At 37.0% G+C, this 20,911-nt stretch overlaps 2 protein-coding genes across 15 annotated transcripts in view; one reads left to right on the top strand and one right to left on the bottom strand.

Annotated features, from left to right (window-relative positions):
- Positions 1–20,911, top strand: part of GCSH (glycine cleavage system protein H) — a 244,341-nt gene that overhangs the window by 54,276 nt on the left and 169,154 nt on the right. For all 10 annotated transcript variants that reach the window (XM_056813278.1, XM_056813280.1, XM_016432773.2 and 7 more), the window contains 2 exons: positions 10,395–10,541; positions 15,194–15,396. The gene's annotated coding sequence lies outside the window, so the exon portion shown is untranslated. The remainder of the gene's footprint in view (positions 1–10,394; positions 10,542–15,193; positions 15,397–20,911) is intronic.
- The window catches only part of BCO1 (beta-carotene oxygenase 1), a 156,500-nt gene that overhangs the window by 27,293 nt on the left and 108,296 nt on the right, over positions 1–20,911 (bottom strand). Inside the window, exons 2-3 of one of the 5 annotated variants that reach the window (XM_056813283.1) lie at positions 13,101–13,193; positions 11,421–11,549 (exon numbers count right to left, since the gene is read on the bottom strand). In XM_056813283.1, coding sequence (XP_056669261.1) covers positions 11,421–11,549; positions 13,101–13,164 — 193 coding nt within the window. In that variant the 5' untranslated portion in view covers positions 13,165–13,193. Of the gene's footprint in view, positions 1–2,820; positions 3,631–11,420; positions 11,550–13,100; positions 13,498–20,911 lie in introns of those variants that run through there. The other 4 variants (XM_056813282.1, XM_001380917.3, XM_056813285.1 and 1 more) reach the window with 4 other exon arrangements.

Below are 20,911 nucleotides of genomic sequence, written 5' to 3'. Positions count from 1 at the left end.
TGGAGATGTTGAAGTGATCAGAAGTCTCTCCACCAGATAGGACTTCCCCTGTCATGTCGACGTGAAAGAGCTGGATCAGTTTGACGAATTTTGCTGGGCAACCGAGCTTGCTGAGGATCACCCACAATGCGTCCCTGTTCACTGTGTCGAACACCTTTGTCAGGTCTATGAAGACGATGTAGAGACTCAGGTTCTGCTCAAGGCATTTTTCCTGCATTTGCCTCACCGTGATTATTGATGTTTTAATTTATGTATGCTGGTAAGTGTTTAATACCTGGCTCTCAGACTAAGAGTGTGAACAGAACACACTTAAGTTTAATATGCATTATTAGCATTTTTTTTCTATTACTTTCTTAACTCTAGACAATCAACAGGATTTGCTGATTTCTGAGGTGGAAATGCTTATGCTGAAAATGGAAACATTTAGCTCTCCAGAACCAGTAAGAGCTGCCTCCAGCCCACCCCCTTTGTATAATCTTAAGTAAGAACTTTTAGATCTGGGTTACACCTTCTCATGCTTTACTTTGGCTTCTATCCAATTCAATTTAACAAACATTTCTTGCACTTACACCTCCTTTCCACCTCTCCTTCCCATGGGCTATTTCACCTGTACCTATAAGCACATTCAGGTATCTTCTATCCTTAAATAACAACAACAACAGCAGCAAAATCCTTCACTTGGTCCTGCTATTCCCTTAAACCATCATCTTTTATCTCCTCTTTCTGTCACTCGTCAAGTTTATTCTCCCTCATACCTGAAATATACTCCCTCCTCATCTCCAACTTCAAATTCTTTATCATCTTTTAAGGTTCAAATCTGGCGCTACACCCTTCTGTGTAACTCCCTGATTCCCTTATCCAAAAGTTCTCTCCCATATTAAATTTTCCTGGAACATTTTGTCATGACTCTCCCTTTCTCCATCACTACCTGGCTTGGATTATGCTTTTCCAAATATGTGCTGTATGTCATTAGCAAACTATAAATGTGTTATTCTTTACCTTTGTGTCCTAGGTGCTAAACACAGGGCCTTTCACTTAAAAGCCTTTAATAAATGTTTGTTCAGTTGAACTGAAAACAGAAATATAAATAGATAAAGATCAATCTCACTGTTTACTAGGTCATTATGGACTACCCTGTGTCCTGTGGTTCTAGTAGCTCCACCTGAAATCCCTCTTCTTCCAGGAAGTTCTTTCAGTTATATGTTTGCCAATCCACTCTGACCACAAAATTCCACTGGCACCTTCACCCATTCCATGAATACATGGATTTGCATCTTTTATGGATATTTAATTCAATGTATTTACACTTTTGTATATCAGTTGTTTGGTTGCTGAAAGGGTAACAAAATGAAATGTATAAAAGAAAATGGAATTAAGCCAACCTGTGAAGATATAAAATTCTACTCCTTTAGTATGTTCTAGTTGCAGAAAGAAACAGAAAGAGAATTTTCATATATGAGAAAATAATTAGCATCTACATTTGAAGAAACAGTTTCTCTGTTAAAACGAAGGATATGACACAGGAGGACAGGAAAGAGAATAGAAGGGGATTTGTATGAGAAGAAAGAAATGACTTGGCCTGCAGGATATGATGTTCTCTTAATTTATTTCCATGTAACAATTTTAGAGCTTGAGAGGTTAAAACTCATAGTTTGCTAAATCAAATAGCCATTTTGAGATGATAGAATGACTAAGCACTATTGGTTTTATAACTTACAGAAAATTAGATTTTATAAATTTTGCCATCATATTGGAAAGATGATTTAAGAGATTAAAGATTAAAAAAAGAGATTAAAGATTAAAAGAGATTAAAGAGCAGTGAAGAACAAAGGGGTTAGGGAAAGCTGGGTTTGAAAAGTAGCCCAAGGATTCTTAAACTGAAGTCATAACATCTGTAAATGTTCTGTGGGTAGTTTCTGGAGAGTATGTGAACTTGGATGGGAAAAAAATATATATCTATATATCTATCTTTGTTTCAATATAATTGGTTTCTTTTGTAATGTTGTGTATTTAACTTTGTGAATTAAAAAAAAGAGATCCATAGGTGACACCACATTGCCAAAGGGGTTCATGACACAAAGAAGGTTAAGCACACCTGTTGCAGTGGAAATACTCTGGTGATAGGATGTTTGTAGCTGCTAGACTAGGAATCGCTAATTTGCTGAAGAAAAGATTGACATTTATTGTAAGAGAGCTTAATTTTCGCTATTGCTCTTTATTTCCCAGGCACACTGTCTGAACTCTTTTCTCACCTGTGAATAATGGCTCCCCTGGAGCCACTCTGGGTTTTGATAGGCCAGCCTTATAATCTTTGGTTTCAAGACTCCACCAGCACTTCCTAGATAGGTCTAGCAAAGCTATTTTGCTTGACCATCTGCCTTTTCCTCATTATGTGTTATCTCTCCTCATTAGAAAGTAAACTCTTGGAGAGCAGGAGCTATCTTACTTTTATTTATGTCCTGAGCACTTAGAATGGTTCCTGGCCCTCAGTAATTGGTATCTCTCTCTCTCTCTCCATTTGAATAAATGATTTCTCTGTTAAAATGAAAGGTCTGACACAGGAAGACAGGAAAGAGAATCAAAAGGGATTTGTATGAGAAGAAAGAAATGACTTGGCCTGCAGAGTCTCTGTCTCTGTCTCTGTCTCTCTATTTCTTAGAGAACCAATCTGAGGAGCTTTGACATTATCTGACTTGAGGGAAGTGCTTATGATCACAAAAGCAAAACAGTACCTTCAGACCCTTTTAAGGGTGATTATGAGCTAAAGAAATTATTATTATTTCATCACTTTGAGAGTAGAAGGAGACTTGATTTACTTACCATTAGAACACTCAAGACCAGACTGGGAATTGTTAGCATAGAAGCAGCTTTGTGAGGTGCAGATTGTCCAAATGGAACAAAGACATCAAACCCTTTAGGCAAAGTTGTTTCCTAGGACAAGTGAGCAGTCCTTATTCAGATACAGTTTCCATTGACCTGAGAGTGTGAGTCAGGTTTTTGTCATGTATGGATCATTCCTGCATTTAGGGGCATTGTGATGTAGTTGATTATTTTTGCTTTTGTCTAATTGTTTAAATAAAAATCCTATGTTTCCTAATGCATTATTGTTGGAGTTGTGAACTGATCCAACCATTCTGGTTGGGCAACTTGGAACCATGCCCAAAGGGCTATAAAACTGTTTATACCCTTCCATCCTATAATACCACTACTTGATCTATAACCCAAAGAGATAATAAAAAAGGGGGAAAGGTCCTAATTGTACAAAAATATTTATAGCTGCTCTTTTTGGGGTGGCAAAGAATTGGAAATTGAGGGGATGTCCATCAATTGGGGAATGGCTGGAAAAAGTGTGGTACATTGGTAGAATATTGTCCTATAAGAAATGATGAACAGGATGATTTCAGAAAAAGCTGGAAAGATCTGTGGGAACTGATGCAGAGCAAAATAAGAGAACTGGAAGAACAGTGTACACAATAACAGCAATATTGGACAATGATAATCTGTGAAATTTTGGCTACTCTCAGCAATGCAGTGATTTGGACAATCCTGAAAGACTTATGGTAATGCTATTCATCTCCAGAGAAAGAACTATTGAAGTTGTCTTTCACATCAGTGTATTTATGGTTTTATTTTGGAGTTTTGGTTATGTATGACTTTGTTCTTACAACAATGACCAATATGGAATTGTGTTTTTCATGACAATAAAAAATGAAAAAAAATTTAAAAATAAAAAAGAATTTTTTAAAGTCCTGTTTAAAAAATTAATAGTGTCATCATTGTAAATGATTTTGTATAGATAGGAAGAGCACCACTGGAGGCTCAGGAGCTGCAATGTAAGAGTGTATTCCTCCCACAACAGATTATCCCATGTACCCTGAAAGAGTCTGAGCTGTAGCTTTGTGGCAGTAGGCCTTTTGTGCAAACTTAGAGCTGCTAGGCAGATTGAGGTGAGAAAGCCAGGCTAGAGAGAGCTCATGGACATGTTTTAAGCCACGGTATAGAGAGAAAGGATTGTCCCATGCCCAAATTACACTTTGATTCCAAGTAGTATTTCTCTGTGTGATCCCTCTGTGCTAATAATCATTATCTTTCTTAGATATATTATAATATGAGAAGGCAAAGACCACATCTACCTAATGTGCTTGGTGCAATTTGACTCTATCCCAAAGCATAATAGGAAATAATGTAAAAGAGTTTACATTTTACTGATTAGGGGTCCAGAACTTCTTCCAAGTGCTCAAAAATGCTTAGGAGCTTATGAAAAAGAGCTTTCTGAATGCCCTTTGATGATAAAGATAATTATAATTGAGGCTTTTTATATGTTTTTCCCTTCTAGAGTAGCATTGCATTTATTATCATCATCATAATATCCCAGTGCAGTATAGAATGGTGGGTATAATCATCAATATCATTCTAGAACATCAACGAAGTTCAGTATTATCCTCTCATAGGGCCAATATTGCCGCCTTCTTGAGTTTCAGAACTTCTAGGGTGCACACCACCTACTTCAGCCTTTGACACATATGAGGTAGAAAGGAAGGGGCAAGAAGGATGAAATGGGCCTTCTGAGGCCCCTCCCAGCCCTGGCATTCCTCTGACTGTCTATTGAGAGGTCCATGAATGCTATGGTCAAATAAAGATACTCAGAGTGGTCTTATGTATGCCAGTATTTGCTCTGAGGATCTAAGAGATAGAAGATAGTTAAAAGACCATCTGATCCAACTATACCTGAACAGGAATCCCTTCTACAATATCCCTATCAAGAAATCATTGAACCTGTACTTAGAGACCAGCTGTGATGGGGGAACTCACCACCTCTGGGGCACTTTGGAATAGACTTAATTGTTCAGAGATTCTGAACAATTCTGTTACTTGCATTTTATCTTCTGGTTGTTTTCTAGTATCCAGTGGTATCATATGGTACATTTTTTCTGGTTTTCTTCAATTTCTTCCCATTGTTCCTAGCTCTACCTCTGGGACCAAATACAATAACCTTGATCTCTCTTCCATGGTATAGTCTTTCACAAATATTTAAGGACAGCTCTTATATCCTCTCACCTAAATATTCTCTGTTGAAGGTTAAATATCTCTTGGAGGCTGTAGAAAGATTACTGATCCTGAACAGTAGAAATCTATTCTGTCTATACAGTAGAAATCCATATTTGTGTACTATGGGAAGTCACTTAAGCTTGCTGGGCCTCCATTTCCTTAATAGAGAAATTGGATTAGATGATCTTCGAAGTCCCTTACAGCTCTAGATCAGATATTCCTATAAACATAGTGTCATATCTGGAGGGCACTGCAGAGATAATCTCATTCAGTTTTCTCAATTATCAAATAAAGAATCCGGGGCCTAAGAGAATAAGTGATTTGCAAACAGCTGGAATTGGAACTCAAATCCTCTGAATAATTGAATTGTATGAAGCACAGACTCTGACAAGGTGATATTTTAAAAATGTACCATATGATATCACTGGATACCAGAAAACAACCAGAAGATAAAATCCAAATAACAGAACATTTTCCCCTCTAACACTTACCAAGGAATAAGATAGCATTGCTACTGTCTGCCCTGTTCAGACCATAGTGGCTAGTATATAGTAGGTACCTAATGTTTCTTGATTAGTAGCTCAAGATCATGGAGATATTAAGTAGCAGAACAGAATTTGAATATAGGACTTCTGACTCCAAATCCAAGCACTCCTTCCATTAAAGTATACTCTTCCTAGTCCTATGATTGTTTGACCTTTTCCTCAGTAAGTAGATTTTTATTCTCTTAATGTTTTTATTCCCTTAAAAATTCCCTAAATTCCTTTCCTGCCCAGAGATTCAAGAAGGGCTTCAAATCACTGTGAAAGATAGCTTTCTGAATCTGATTCAGACCATAGAACAATCATTCTATCTTCTAAACTCATAAATTCAGTATGACCTTTGCCCATACCAAGGGTAGAGATTGTAATTTTGAACCTTAGTATCCAATACATGAGAACTATCAATCAGCTATGTCTCTCACCTTGGCTAATTAGAAGGATGATTTAATTGTTTAGATAATAGTGAGATAATGCCAATTTGGAAGCTTACCTGATAAAATAGAAACATTAACTTGTTTTAGGTAAAATATTAATGAGCCCAGAGAGGGTGGAGGCTGTCTTATCTGAATGTTGTTTCTTCCTCATAACTGAGATTCGGAATGTTTAACAAGTATTTGCTGAATTGAATTAAATTGAGGAATTCAAGAGATATATAGACTTGTAAAAACTGGCATTTGGGTTTGTAAACTAAATATCCCTGGAAAATGATAGGGCACTTGGAGGAAGAGATAGGAAGCAGCATGTGCCAGGTGAGTCAAGTCACCACCACCTCCTTGGCTACCATTTCCCCTAAGGTCCCCATAAAGACAACCCAGACCCCTGAGCCCAAGAGCCTTGGGAGTAGCAATTCTTCCAGCTTCCTACCCTCAACTCTTATCTTGGGAAGCAATCTCGATAGAGATTTCCTGTAGAGATGCAGCATGATCACTGGTTCTTCAAAATGCCAGAGGCCCAGAATAGCAAGTACTTGCCACCAAAATCCTTGGCAGAGTTGAATGGTTCATTCATTCATGAATGAATTAGTAGAAAGTGGAGCCATTTCACCAGTTGGAATTGACCTTACAGAAGGGCATTGCCATCTAGTTTGCCACTGTCGCTTGAGGACCCTGGGACCTTTCCCTCTGACTTGTAACTGAAACTTTCCCCAGGTGTCATCTCCCCAATAAGAATGGGAGCTCCTGGAGAGCAGGAGCTCTTTCTGTTTGTATAGCCAATGCTTGTCACAGTTTCCCAGGGAGTTGGAGATGAATAAGTGTTTTATTCATTCTTTCATCTTACTTTGGAAAGGGATCAGGTTTTGAAGTCTCAATCAGATTTCTTGTAAAAGTTATAACTGTAAAGGTATGGCCTAGTTTTTGGATTACTCTGCATTTGAAAGTGAGTGAGCCCTACCCTACCTCTTGATAAATATATAGAATGGGCTAAATTGGTCATTAAAAAAAAAAGTAGTAGATAGGTAGCACAATCGATAGAGCATGGGGGCCCAATAGGAAGATCTGAGTTGAGGATGCTAAAAGAGAAACTCTACCCTTTTGATCCTTTTTAAAAACTTTAAAGAAAAAACAACCGGAGTTTCGGGGGGGGGGGGGGGGGGGGGCTGAAATTCACTAACTCTATACTTTGAATCAAGTTCAATCAAAAGTCCCTTTCTAGGTGCGGGATTGGTCCTTATATAGACCAATCCTGTGCCCGGAAATAGGGGGCATGGCCCCTTCCCCAGCATGGGATTGGTCTATACACCAGGAAGTGGTATGGTGGGATCCCTGATGTCCTCCCCTGGCCACAACACTTTAAAACCCACAACACTTACAAACTGTGTGATCCAGAGCAAGTCACCTAAATTCTGTTTACCTCCCGTTTGCTCAACTATGAAATGGGGGTTATAAGAGCATCTACTTACCAGTGTTCTGGGAATCAAATGAAATATCTGAAAGGGCTTACTTAGCACAGTACCTGGCACATAATAGGGGCTATATAAATGCTTATACTCTTCCCCCTTTCCTTTTTTCCTTTCAAAAACTACAGAACAGTATCAAGAATGTTAGATGCTGAATCAAAGGGCTCAAATTCAGAAACTAGTCCTGCGCTTACTACCCTACAAGAGGACCCAAAAATCTTTATGCTCTTTTAAACTATTAATGCTTAAGTCAGCACAAAGGCTTTTGGACACCCCAAATATGTTCTTAGGGCTGTCTTTTATTTACCCATAAAATGAATGATTTGGGCAGAATAACCTTTAATTTCTCTCGCAGCAATAAATCTATAGTCTTTTGTATCTGAAATTCAGGGAAGTCAGTCTCTGTTCCTATAAGATTTTCTTTCATTTGCTCCTACTTCCCTGAACAAATACTCATATATTTCCATAGACAGAAATCCTAAAGTGTTCCTATCAAAGACATTAGCTATTTGGTTAATTTAACAAAGAACTCCACACACCACTTGTATGTGCAATTCCTTAAAAATCCTAAAGGCAGCTAGGTGACTCAGTTGATAAAGCATCAATCCTAGAGTCAGGAGGACTGGGGTTCAAATTTGACCTCCAATACTTCCTAGCTTTGTGGTTCTGGGCAAGTCACTTAACCCCAATTACCTATCCCTTTGCCACTCTTATGCTAGGACTGATTCCAAGACAGAAGGTAAGGGTTTTAAAAAATAATAATCCTATTTTCCCATGAATGTCCATAAACCTTTAGAAATATAAACCAACTTTAGTTTTATGGTAAAAATGAATATGGAAATAGGTATCAAGGGATAACATTTGTACAACCCAGTGGAATTGCTTGTCAGCTCTGGGAAGGAGGAGGAAAGAGGGGAGGGAAAGAAAATGAATCATGTAAACATGGAAAAATATTTTTAAAAATAAAATTTTAATTTAAAAATTAAAAAAAAACCATCACTTCTCAGAGAGAAGATCATTGACAAAAAAGAATGGCTCTGCATATGCCAAAATAGTCACCATTTTTGTGGTAGCAAGTAACTGGAAACAAAGTAGATACCCATCAGTTGGGAAATGGCTAAACTTGTGGTAATGGAATATTACTATGCCTTAAAAATTGATGAGTATGACCTACAGAGCAGCTCTCATGAACAGAAGCATAGTGAAGTAAACAGAGCCAGGACCATGCACACAAAGACTGAAATAATGTAAAGGGAAAGAAAATCAAAGATGAAATAATGGAAACAATTTTTCAAAAAAGCAAAAAAGTAAGCTTGACTCCAGAGAAGAGATATGAGAGGATATCTCCCCCTTTCTCTTTGACAGAGGTGGATATTCATGGGTCTGAACATTATATGTAAACAGAAATTTTTCCTCCATGTGTTGATTGATTTAGTTTAATTTGCTTTAATTTGTTTAGTTTAAATTTTTAAAAATTACTTAATATAAGAGATAACTCTCTGGGAGGAGGCAGAGAGAAGGGTAAGAAGAAATATCTACATAGTGTAAAAACAAACCATATCAATAGAAATATCATAGAAAAAAAAAAGAAATGTGTGAACTAAAAAAGATCATAGGATAAAAGACACAGAGCTGGACCAGTCCTTAAGAGGCCATCTGGTTTAACACCTTCACTTAACAGATGAAGAAATAGAAGCATGAGAGAGTACCTAACTAGCCCAAAGCCACACTGGTAGAAAGCAGGAAATCAAGGACTAGGTCAACTGATTCCACACCCTATATTCTTTTGACAGCACCACAGTTTCTTCCAAGGGACTGTCAACAATTTCACAGCCATGTGAACAAATGTATAAATAAAATCTACTTTGAAGCTTTTGCTGAGTAATATTTTTGTGCTTTTGATTTTGCTGATGAAAGTTATATTAAGGGCCTAATTTGTTATATAATGGGATTAAGTAATTTCACCTTTATGGCTTGTGCTCCATAAAATGATGATCCTGACAAATAAAACAGTCTTTAAGAGATGAAAAAGAAAATGAAACACCTATATGCACTGAGAGTTTCCACCAATAATACATTCATTAGATTCCTTGGTCTCTGATCTGGTCTTTTCCCAAAAATTGAATTCAGTTTGTTCCAAGATGTAAACATACAATCCAGTTGGATTGAAAACATGCCAACCACTTCTTATAAATGACTACACTGTGAGTGCAATGAACTTGAGAGCTCAGAGGAAACATGTCTCTGGAATTCCTCATGGATGGGCCTATTTTGACATTATGGAATCACATTAAAAAGATGAGACACCCAAATTCCCTGCTCTTACTCATTATTCAGCATAATTAAATATGTACCTTTTGAAGGGTAGGAAATAAACAAAGAAGTTATGGCTTTTACTTTCATAGTCTCTGGCCAAATTTTGGATTAATGAAAATAATCCTTGCACCTAAGCAAGGAAGTATTTTTTTTTTTGAGTGGGGGAAAGGGGTTTAATTTTTAAACTTAGTTTATGAGAGGAGAGAGAGAGAGAGAGAGAGAGAGAGAGAGAGAGAGAGAGAGAGAGAGAGAGAGAGAGAGAGAGAGGGGCCTCTGAGAAAGTTAAAGACCAGGAACAAAAATTAGTTTTCCTTTTATACTGACTGGTGGTCATTTCCCCTTATGATCACGTTCCCTTCGGAGTTTAAAATCTAATATAAAGGAAACTCTTTGAGACAGTATTTTTATTTCTCCTTGTCTTTGTAATCCCAATGTCTGGGTCCTTATATGTAGCAGATACTTATTAAATGTTGCAAGATTGGATTAGAGGTCAGTCATTCTTTGGACATTAGTTTTTGTTAAGCTCAAATTACTTTGGGGGTAGCACCTATTTAATGGACATAGAACTAACAACAGCTTCTACTTAACAGGGAGAAATATATATTGAGTGGATCAGGAGTAACTAGGATGGAGGAAGAATGGAAACCATGTCATGATAGGATCAGTTTAAGAAACTAAGAATATATATCCTAAAGAAGACTCGGGGAGAAGACTGGATGGAGATCAAAGCAGGAATGGTAAGAAAGACACTACATAGAATTGTCCAGAGTGAATAATGTGTTTGAGCAGGGGAGGGATGAATACCTCTCCAGGTTCTTGTGGATATGATTAATTCTTTACATAGAGGATTGGACACTAGTCCAGTGTCCTCTGAGCCCACTTTCACCTCCATAAGCCTATGAATTAGTAAGAGTTTTCCAGATTTGTCATTCTAAGCTTCAGCTGTCCAAGACCATAGTTTCTCCTGCCACATCACTCTTTTGTTAAAAAGCCATTAGTAAATACTTATTGTCTCTAGAATAAAATACAAATTCCTTAGCCTGATATTTCAGACTCTTATCTACCTTTCTAACCTTGTTTCACATTATTCCTTTTTTCTCTACATTCTGTTCAAACAGACTTACTGGCTATTTCTTGAACTCAGCATTCCATGCCCTTCTCTTGGATTTGGATGATTTGTATCTCATTCCTGGAATGCATTCCACTCCTCACTTGTATTTCTTGAAATTCTTCTTTCCCTTCAAGACCAAACTCAGGTGCTACCTTCTCTGGGAAGCATTCTCTATAGCCTCAGATGAAATTGTATTCTATCCCTCCTCAAATTTTTCTAGATAACTTTTTCTTAACTCTTTCCTTTGTCCCCATCACTGGCTCTTTTGTATTTTTCTAATCTGCATACATGTTATATCCCTCCCTTCCCTGCCACCACTCCAATTAAAAGGTAAATTCCTTAAAGTGAAGAACTGTATTGTTTTTCATCTTTGCATTCTAGGCACCTAGTACAGTGACTTGTATATAATAGGGAATGAACAAATAATTATTAAACTGAATTAGCGACAGAGGAACCCTCAAGTCTATAACCATATCTACCTTCTAAGATTATTTGCTGGTCTTACCGTTTCCAATGGTGAAGCTATGTAATAAGGCCAAACCATCAAACCAATGATTATATGTAGTCTCCCCAATTGTGTGCATGCCAGGGCCATTTCGTAGAAGAGTCCCATGAAGCCAAGTTGGCAGCTCACCTAGAGACAGAAAATATAAATCGCAAACACTGAGTGTTTAACAGATAGATACTGGTTTTTCACTAGAGACTGTTAGCACATCAAAATGGTAGATAAACTATTATGCCTGCTCTGCACCTTGATTTTTTAATGCATCTAGTGAGAATAGCCAAATGGAAAAAAATAGATAATCAAATAATACTCTATTCTTATTATTAAAAGATAATTGAAAATAAAGATAGGATTATAGATTTAGAGCTAGAGGAAATTTAATAGTTATCTAGTTTAGCTCCTTCCATTTACAGATGAGGAAACTGAGCCTAAGAGATATTATATAATTGGCATTCAGGTGCCAGAGTGAATAGAATGATGGACTTGTGCTCAAGAAAACCTGAGTTCAAATTCTGGGCTCTTAGTAGAATCTCATACATTTAAAAATAAAATCTGTCAGGACCTATGTGATCCTCACAAGTCACTTAACATCTCTCAGCCTCAGTTTCTTCATGTGTAAAATAGTAGCACTATCTCACAGGGTTGTAAGGATAGAATAAATTATATATATATGGCATGCTCAGGAAAAACTATGGCATGCAGATGAATCAGATTAAAATATAATTAAGAAATGTTTAACAAAATAAATAAAATACAATTCAATGTAGATAATGGTAATTTATGGTTTTCTAGGATAATGTCTGATTCCTACTTGAGTTTGACACTACTGATATTAAAGCATTTTGCAAACTCTTAACATATTATTATTATTATCATCATCCAAGGTCCCATAGATAGAAAGTCCTAATGGATCTTATTTTGAAAGAAGGTTCTCTAATATCCAAACACTAAGTACAAGTCAATCATTTCATTATGTTCCTTACTGGGGCCATTGTCTTTAGTAATGACAGCCAGCCCATTTCCTACCATATCAACACACAGAAGGCTAAAACTTCTATCTTGCTCACATTCTAAAACCAAAGGCAGCCCATGAACTAGTCTCATCATTGCAAATAATTATGCTGCTGCCTCCTAGGTCTGACAGACCCTGACCTACTTAGGTATATATCTAGTGGTTTAGAAATAGTTGCTTTCCCCAACAGCCTAAGGGATATACAATAAAAATGGCAGCAACGAGAGAGATCATAAAGTCCTGAACTGAACTTAATATATCAATCATGTGCCTACTATGCCCAGTGCTGTGCTAAAGGATGAAGGGAATAAAATATGAAGTCTAGTAGGGGTTGCTTGCCTTTGAGAAGCATGAGTAGATGTGTATGAATCTATGAATTCTATACAAATATGTGAAAGTATATATGTGAATGAATAAAGGCATTTATACCTGTGAGTACACACACACACACACACACACACACACACACACACACACACACACATATATATATATATATATATATATATATATATATGAAGAGAGAGACAGAGAGAGAGGATTTGTAAGCATGTATGTGAGCATCTTCTTAGTCCCAGTGTTCTATAGACTTCCTTATCCCTGGTTTGTCCAAATGTTTTATCCATCTGAAATAGCCTGAGTTTTCCACCAAATCTATCATTTCTTACCTTTGATTTTGGCTCTTACAGGCTCTGGTTGTTCCTTCTTGTTCTTGCCAAAGATCATATCCATAGCTGAGAAGATAATATATTGCTGCTGTCCTGATGAGTAACAACAATGACAAAATAAATTAGAGGAAGGAGAGATGGACTGGAAAGAGAGCTTTTTTGGTTCTTCACCCTCTCTTTCCCTCACTTTTCTTCCTTCCCCCTGTGAGAGCTCTTTCCCACTGTCTTCCTGTTTCCCTTTCTTCTTTCCCTTTCTCTAGTCTTCTCCTTCACAAGTTACTGGTGCCTTTATCTCTCTTTCTGTATATGGACTCTTTATTTATAAAAGGTCTTGACCAAAGGTCAATTGCCTGTCACTCTGTTCCAGTAGAATTTCATTGCTCTATGTACTCTGCAGTTTGTCATCAAACTCAGTTTCTTTAAAGAAGGGAACTCAGTGATATAGAAGAGTGCAGAGAGAAAACAAGCTACTGAAGTTTAATCATGTTGGTGGGAGGTTTCAAGTTGTATTTAAACACAAATAAGGGGAGAAACGTTTAGGATGTTGATCTGGAGGGGAATGGAATTCAGGAAGCCCTGGAGGAGACTCAATGTAGCATATCACCCAAGTCATCAATCCATGTCATTCCTTCTGGTAGAGGATATCATAGTATTAGCAAGGATTAAACAAAGCTGGGAGGAAAATTTTTTTTAATAGAGCAATGGTTCTTAATCTGAGATGCAAAGATTTGAAGTCTGTGGATATATTTTAGGAAGTCTGTGAAATTGGATGAGGAAAAAACAACTTTTTTTCTACTTATTTCTACCTGAAATTTAGCATTTATTTAAAAACACTCTTCTGAGGAAGGGTCCTCAGAAGGAAATAGGCTTTACCCAACTGCTAAAGTTCATAACACAAAAGAACACAGATTAAGAATCACTGATACATACATACATATATATATATATATATATCTGCTGTCTCAGAGGAAAAAACCCAACTCAAATCCACAGAATACAAAGCAGAGTAGTCCCTTTTATTTTTAAAGAGAGAAGCCTAAAACTTCCTTCTTATTTATTTTAAAATTTAAGAACAGGAATCATCTGTTCAATTAAGGAAATAACCTACTCAATTAATTCGTTGGAAATGTGTTTCAGTTTTTATGACCAGTTAACAAAGAGAGGCAGAAGATAGAAGGAGAGAGGAGGAAAATTAAGAAAAAGTTGACTGAACCTGAGAAAAGCAGGAAAGGAAAGAAAGAGGGAGAAACATAGACAGTAGAGAGAGAACCACCTACAGAAATACCCAAGAGAAGATATAGAGGGCCCAGATGAGATGGTCTTATCTGTAGGAAAAAGTGGTTTTGGTCCAAAAATTTCACCTGTAGGGATGATAACTGAGGGATAACTCGGGTTTTACCCATGATGGAATTATATCCTAATTCTATCCACAAACAAAACCCAGAATTCCAAAGTTGTGAATTTATGACAATTAGGTACTTGATGGGAAACAACTTAAGAAATCCTTTGGGGGATGGTGGTGTGAGGATAAAGGAAGGGAACAAATAGCTTTGAAGTGGAAGAGATTTGGATTATGGTTTAAAAATATATATTTTTTTGTGCTCATCAGCATTGATAAGACAAAAACATCATTGGTTAAAAAAAATTTTTTTTAGGATGTAGAGGGGCACCTAGCTAGCTCAATGGATTGAGAGCCAGGATTAAGAGACAAGAGGTCCCAGGTTCAAATCTAGCCTCAGAGACTTCCTAACTATGTGACCCTGAGCAAGTTACTGAACTCCCAGAGCTTAGCCCTTACTGCTCTTCTGCCTTGGAACTAATACACAGTATTGAATCTAAAATGGAAGGTAAGGATGTTTTTGTTTTGTTTTTAAGATGTAGAGTGATAGAAGTAGCAATGGAATTATCTAAGGTGGGTATTAAAGCCATTTCCAATGTTGAAATTGTAAAGACTTTATTTTTTTGTTGTTTGAAGTTAATTACATAAATTATTTTTAAAAATAAAAGTGTAGAATAGGGTGGACAGCTTATCCATCAATTTTGGCCTTAATCACCATGGGTTCATCAAGGATCCATTTCTCATCTCTATACAGCTTATCCAAGAGTGACTGGAGTCTGAGGAACTTACTGATTCACAAGGAACGAATGACAATGTATTAGCTTATAAAGGCAAAACAATGTATTGGGAAAGCACTGGATCTGTATTCCAAGAACCTGGGTTGAAACACTGGATCAGCTACTTGATACCCATGCAAGTGCCTTCTTGGTTGTGAGCTTCAATTTCCATGAAATCTAGGTAATCTTCTTTCTTTTTTTTAAATTTTAAACATTATTTTATTTGGTCATTTCCAAACATTATTCACTGGAAACAAAGATCATTTTCTTTTCCTCCCCTCCCCCCCCTCCCACCACCTTTCCCTCTCCCATAGCCGACGCATGATTCCACTGGTTATCACATGTGTTCTTGACTCGAACCCATTTCCTTGTTGTTGGTATTTGCATTAGAGTGTTCATTTAGAGTCTCTCCTCAGTCCTATCACCTCCACCCCTGTAGACAAGCAGTTGCTTTTCCTCGGTGTTTTTACTCCCACAGTTTATCCTCTGCTTGTGGATGGTATTTTTTTAGATCCCCGCAGATTGTTCAGGATCACTGCATTGTCACTAATGGAGAAGTCCATCACCTTCGATTGTACCACAATGTATCAGTCTCTGTGTACAATGTTTTCCTGGTTCTGCTCCTTTCACTCTGCATTACTTCCTGGAGGTTGTTCCAGTCTCCATGGAATTCCTCTACTTTATTATTCCTTTTAGCACAATAGTATTCTATCACCAACATATACCACAATTTGTTCAGCCATTCCCCAATTGATGGCCATCCTCTCATTTTCCAATTTTTGGCCACCACAAAGAGTGCAGCTATGAATATTCTTGTACAAGTCTTTTTCCTTATTATCTCTTTGGGGTACAAACCCAGCAGTGCTATAGCTGGATCAAAGGGCAGACAGTCTTTTATCACCCTTTGGGCATAGTTCCAAATTGCCCTCCAGAATGGCTGGATCTATTCACAACTCCACCAGCAACGAATTAGTGTCCCCACTTTGCCACATCCCCTCCAGCATTCATTACTTTCCATAGCTGTCATGTTAGCCAATCTGCTAGGTGTGAGGTGATACCTTAGAGTTGTTTTGATTTGCATCTCTCTGATTATAAGGGATGTAGAGCACTTTTTCATGTGCTTATTAATAGTTTTGATTTCTTTGGCTGAGAACTGCCTGTTCATGTCCCTTGCCCATTTATCAATTGGAGAATGGCTTGATTTTTTGTACAATTGATTTAGTTCTTTGTACATTTGAGTAATTAAACCTTTGTCAAAGGTTTTTATGAAGATTGTTTCCCAATTTGTTGCTACCCTTCTGATTTTGGTTATATTGGTTTTGTTTGTACAAAAACTTTTTAATTTGATGTATTCCAGATTATTTATTTTGCATTTTGTAACTCTTTCTAAGTCTTGCTTGGTTTTGAAGTCTTTCCCTTCCCAAAGGTCTGACATGTATGCTATTCTGTGTTCGCCTAATTTTCTTATAGTTTCCTTCTTTATGTTCAAGTCATTCACCCATTTTGAATTTATCTTGGTGTAGGGTGTGAGGTGTTTATCTAAACCTAATCTTTCCCACACTGTCCTCCAATTTTCCCAGCAGTTTTTATGAAATAGTGGATTTTTGTCCCAAAAGCTGGGATCTTTGGGTTTGTCATATACTGTCTTGCTGAGGTCACTTGCCCCCAGTCTATTCCACTGATCCTCCTTTCTGTCTCTTAGCCAGTACCAGATTGTTTTGGTGACCGCTGCTTTATAATATAGTCTGAGATCTGGGACTGCAAGGCCCCCTTCCTTTGTATTTTTTTTTCATTATTTCCCTGGATATCCTTGATCTTTTGTTCTTCCAAATGAACTTTGTTATGGTTTGTCTAAATCACTAAAAAATTTTTTTGGAAGTTCCATGGGTATGGCACTAAATAGATAGATGAGTTTGGGTAGGATGGTCATTTTTATTATATTGGCTCGTCCTACCCATGAGCAGTTAATGTTCTTCCAATTGTTCAAGTCTAGTTTTAGTTGTGTGGAAAGTGTTTTGTAGTTGTGCTCATAAAGTTCCTGTGTTTGTCTTGGGAGATAGATTCCTAAGTATTTTATTTTGTCTAAGGTAATTTTGAATGGGATTTCTCTTTCTAGTTCTTGCTGCTGAGCTCTGTTGGAATTATATAGAAATGCTAATGACTTATGTGGGTTTATTTTGTATCCTGCAACTTTGCTAAAGTTGTTGATTATTTCAATTAGCTTTTTGGTTGAATCTCTAGGATTCTTTAAGTAGACCATCATGTCATCTGCAAAGAGCGATAATTTGGTCTCCTCCTTGCCTATTTTAATACCTTCAATTTCTTTTTCTTCTCTAATTGCTACTGCTAGTGTTTCTAATACAATGTCAAATAATAGAGGTGATAATGGGCATCCTTGTTTCACTCCTGATCTTAATGGGAATGGATTTAGTTTGTCCCCATTGCAGATGATATTAGTTGATGGTTTTAGATATATACTGTTTATTATTTTTAGGAATGACCCTTCTATTCCTATGCTTTCTAGTGTTTTTAGTAGGAATAGGTGTTGTATTTTATCAAAGGCTTTTTCTGCATCTATTGTGATAATCATATGGTTTTTGTTGGTTTGTTTGTTGATGTGGTCAATTATGTGGATAATTTTCATAATATTGAACCAGCCCTGCATCCCTGGTATAAATCCTACTTGATCATGGTGGATGACCCTTCTGATCACTTGCTGGAGTCTTTTTGCTAGTATCCTATTTAAGATTTTTGCATCTATATTCATTAGGGAGATTGGTCTATAATTTTCTTTCTCTGTTTTTGGCCTGCCTGGCTTTGGGATCAGAACCATGTTTGTGTCATAAAAAGAATTTGGAAGAACTCCCTCTTTGCTTATTATGTCAAATAGTTTGTATAGTATTGGGGTTAGCTGTTCTTTGAATGTTTGATAGAATTCACTGGTGAATCCATCTGACCCTGGGAATTTTTTCTTAGGAAGTTCTTTGATGGCCTGTTGGATTTCTTTTTCTGATATGGGATTATTTAAGAAATCTATTTCTTCTTCTGTTAGTCTAGGCAATTTATATTTTTGTAAATATTCATCCATATCACCTAGGTTGGTATATTTATTGCCATATAGTTGGGCAAAGTAGTTTTTAATGATTGCCTTAATTTCCTCTTCATTGGAGGTGAGATCCCCCTTTTCATCCTTGATGCTGTTAATTTGCCTTTCTTCTTTCCTTTTTTAAATTAGATTGACCAGTACTTTGTCCATTTTGTCTGTTTTTTCAAAGTACCAGCTTCTAGTCTTGTTTATTAGCTCAATAGTTCTGTCACTTTCAATTTTATTAATTTCTCCCTTAATTTTTAGGATCTCTAGTTTGGTTTTCTTCTGGGGGTTTTTAATTTGTTCGTTCTCAAGTGTTTTGATTTGCATTTCCAATTCCTTGATCTCTGTCCTCCCTAATTTGTTAATATATGCACTCAGGGATATGAATTTTCCTCTAAGTACTGCCTTGGCTGCATCCCATAAGGTTTGAAAGGATGTCTCGCCGTTGTCATTTTCCTCAACGAAATTATTGTTTCTATGGTTTCTTCTCTAACTAACCGATTTTGGAGTATCATATTATTTAATTTCCAATTAATTTTTGATTTGGCTCTCCATGTACCCTTGCTGATCAATATTTTTATTGCCTTGTGATCTGAAAAGGCTGCATTTATTATTTCTGCTTTTCTGCATTTGAGTGCCATGTTTCTGTGACCTAGTGTATGATCTATTTTTGTGAATGTGCCATGTGGTGCTGAGAAGAAGGTGTATTCCTTTTTGTCCCTATTTGTTTTTCTCCATATGTCTATTAACTCTAATTTTTCTAAGATTTCATTTACCTCTTTTACCTCTTTCTTATTTATTTTTTGGTTTGATTTATCTAAATTTGATAGTGGTTGGTTCAGGTCTCCCACTAATATGGTTTTACTATTTATTTCCTCCTTCAATTCTCCTAGTTTCTCTATTAAAAATTTGGATGCTGTACCATTTGGTGCATACATGTTGATTAGTGATATTGCCTCATTGTCTATACTCCCTTTTAACAGAATATATTTACCTTCCCTATCCCTTTTGATCAGGTCTATTTTTGCTTTGGCTTTGTCAGATATCATGATTGCAACTCCTGCCTTCTTTCTATCAGTTGAGGCCCAAAAGGTCTTACTCCAACCTTTAATTCTAACCTTGTGAGTGTCAACCCACCTCATATGTGTTTCTTGAAGACAACAAATGGTAGGGTTTTGGGTTCTAATCCAATCTGCTATTTGTCTATGTTTTATGGGTGAGTTCATCCCATTCACGTTCAAAGTTATAATTGTCATTTGTGGATTCGCTGGCATTTTGATATCTTCCCCTAGTTCTGACCTTTCTTCTTTAGCTATCTCCTTTTGAACCAGTGATTTACTTTAGGTCAGTCCCCCTAGTCCCCTCCCTTGAGATGCTTCCCTTTCTAGCCTCTCCCTTTTTATGCTCCCTTCCCCTCCCCCCTCTCCTTCCCTCCCTTTTTATACTCCCTCCCCCTTCCCTCTCCTTAATTTTCCTTTCTTTCTTGCTCTATTGGATAAGATAGAATTCAGGATCCCACTGGATCTAGATGTTCTTCCCTCTCAGATTTGATTTCACTGAGAGTAAGGTTTAAGTAATTCCACTTCACACTCTCTTCCTCTCCTCATATGAGAGTTCTTCCCCTCCCCTTCCCATGTGTATCTTTATATGGGAAAGATTATTCTATTAAGTCCCCCCCCTATTTCTTGAAGTAAATCTTAGTGTTATCAATGGTTCCCCCCCCTTTTCCTTTCTTTGTCCCCACTTTCCCCAAATCTTCTTAATGCCCCAATCTTTCCCTATGCATGTTTCTTCTAACTACACTTATGATGCATACAATTTTTGAGAGTTACACAAAACATTTTCCCCACATATTAATATATATAATTTGATGTAAATGTAGTCCTTATAGAAGAGAGTTTGACTTAAAGAAAAAGATAAGATTTATCTCCTTTTCCCTTTCTTTCATATTTACCTTTTCATGTTTCTCTTGCTTTCTGTGCTTGGATATCAAGTTTACCACTAAGTTCTGGTCTTTTCTTAGCAAATGCTTGGAAATCTTCTATTTTGTTGAATGCCCATACTTTCCTCTGGAAATATATAGTCATTTTTGCTGGGTAGTTGATTCTTGGTTGGAGACCCAGCTCTCTTGACTTTCTAAATATCGTATTCCATGCTTTGCGGTCTCTTAGTGTGTTAGCCGCTAAGTCATGTGTGATCCTTATGGGAGCCCCCCTATATCTGAAGCTCCTCTTCTTGGCTTCTTGTAGGATTTTCTCCTTTTCTTGGAAGCGCTTGAATTTGGCAATTACATTCCTAGGGGTTGTCTTTTGGGTATTTAGTATAGAGGGTGTTCTGTGAACCCTTTCTATTTCTATTTTGCCCCCTTGCTCCAGAACGTGTGGGAAATTTTCTTTTATAATCTCCTGTAGAATAACATCGAGCTTATTGTTTATCTCTGGTTTTTCTGGGAGACCGATAATTCGGAGGTTGTCTCTTCTTCCTCTGTTTTCCAAGTCTGTGACCTTTTCAGTGAGATATTTAATGTTTTCTACTAATTCATTAATTTTTTGGCTTTGCTTTGTTGATTCTTGCTGTTTTATGATCTCATTTTCTTCGAGTTGCT

The sequence above is a fragment of the Monodelphis domestica genome, chromosome 1 (genome assembly GCF_027887165.1).
Source record: "Monodelphis domestica isolate mMonDom1 chromosome 1, mMonDom1.pri, whole genome shotgun sequence".
In the NCBI taxonomy this organism is placed as follows: domain Eukaryota; kingdom Metazoa; phylum Chordata; class Mammalia; order Didelphimorphia; family Didelphidae; genus Monodelphis; species Monodelphis domestica.
This window is presented reverse-complemented; position numbering and strand designations above follow the sequence as displayed.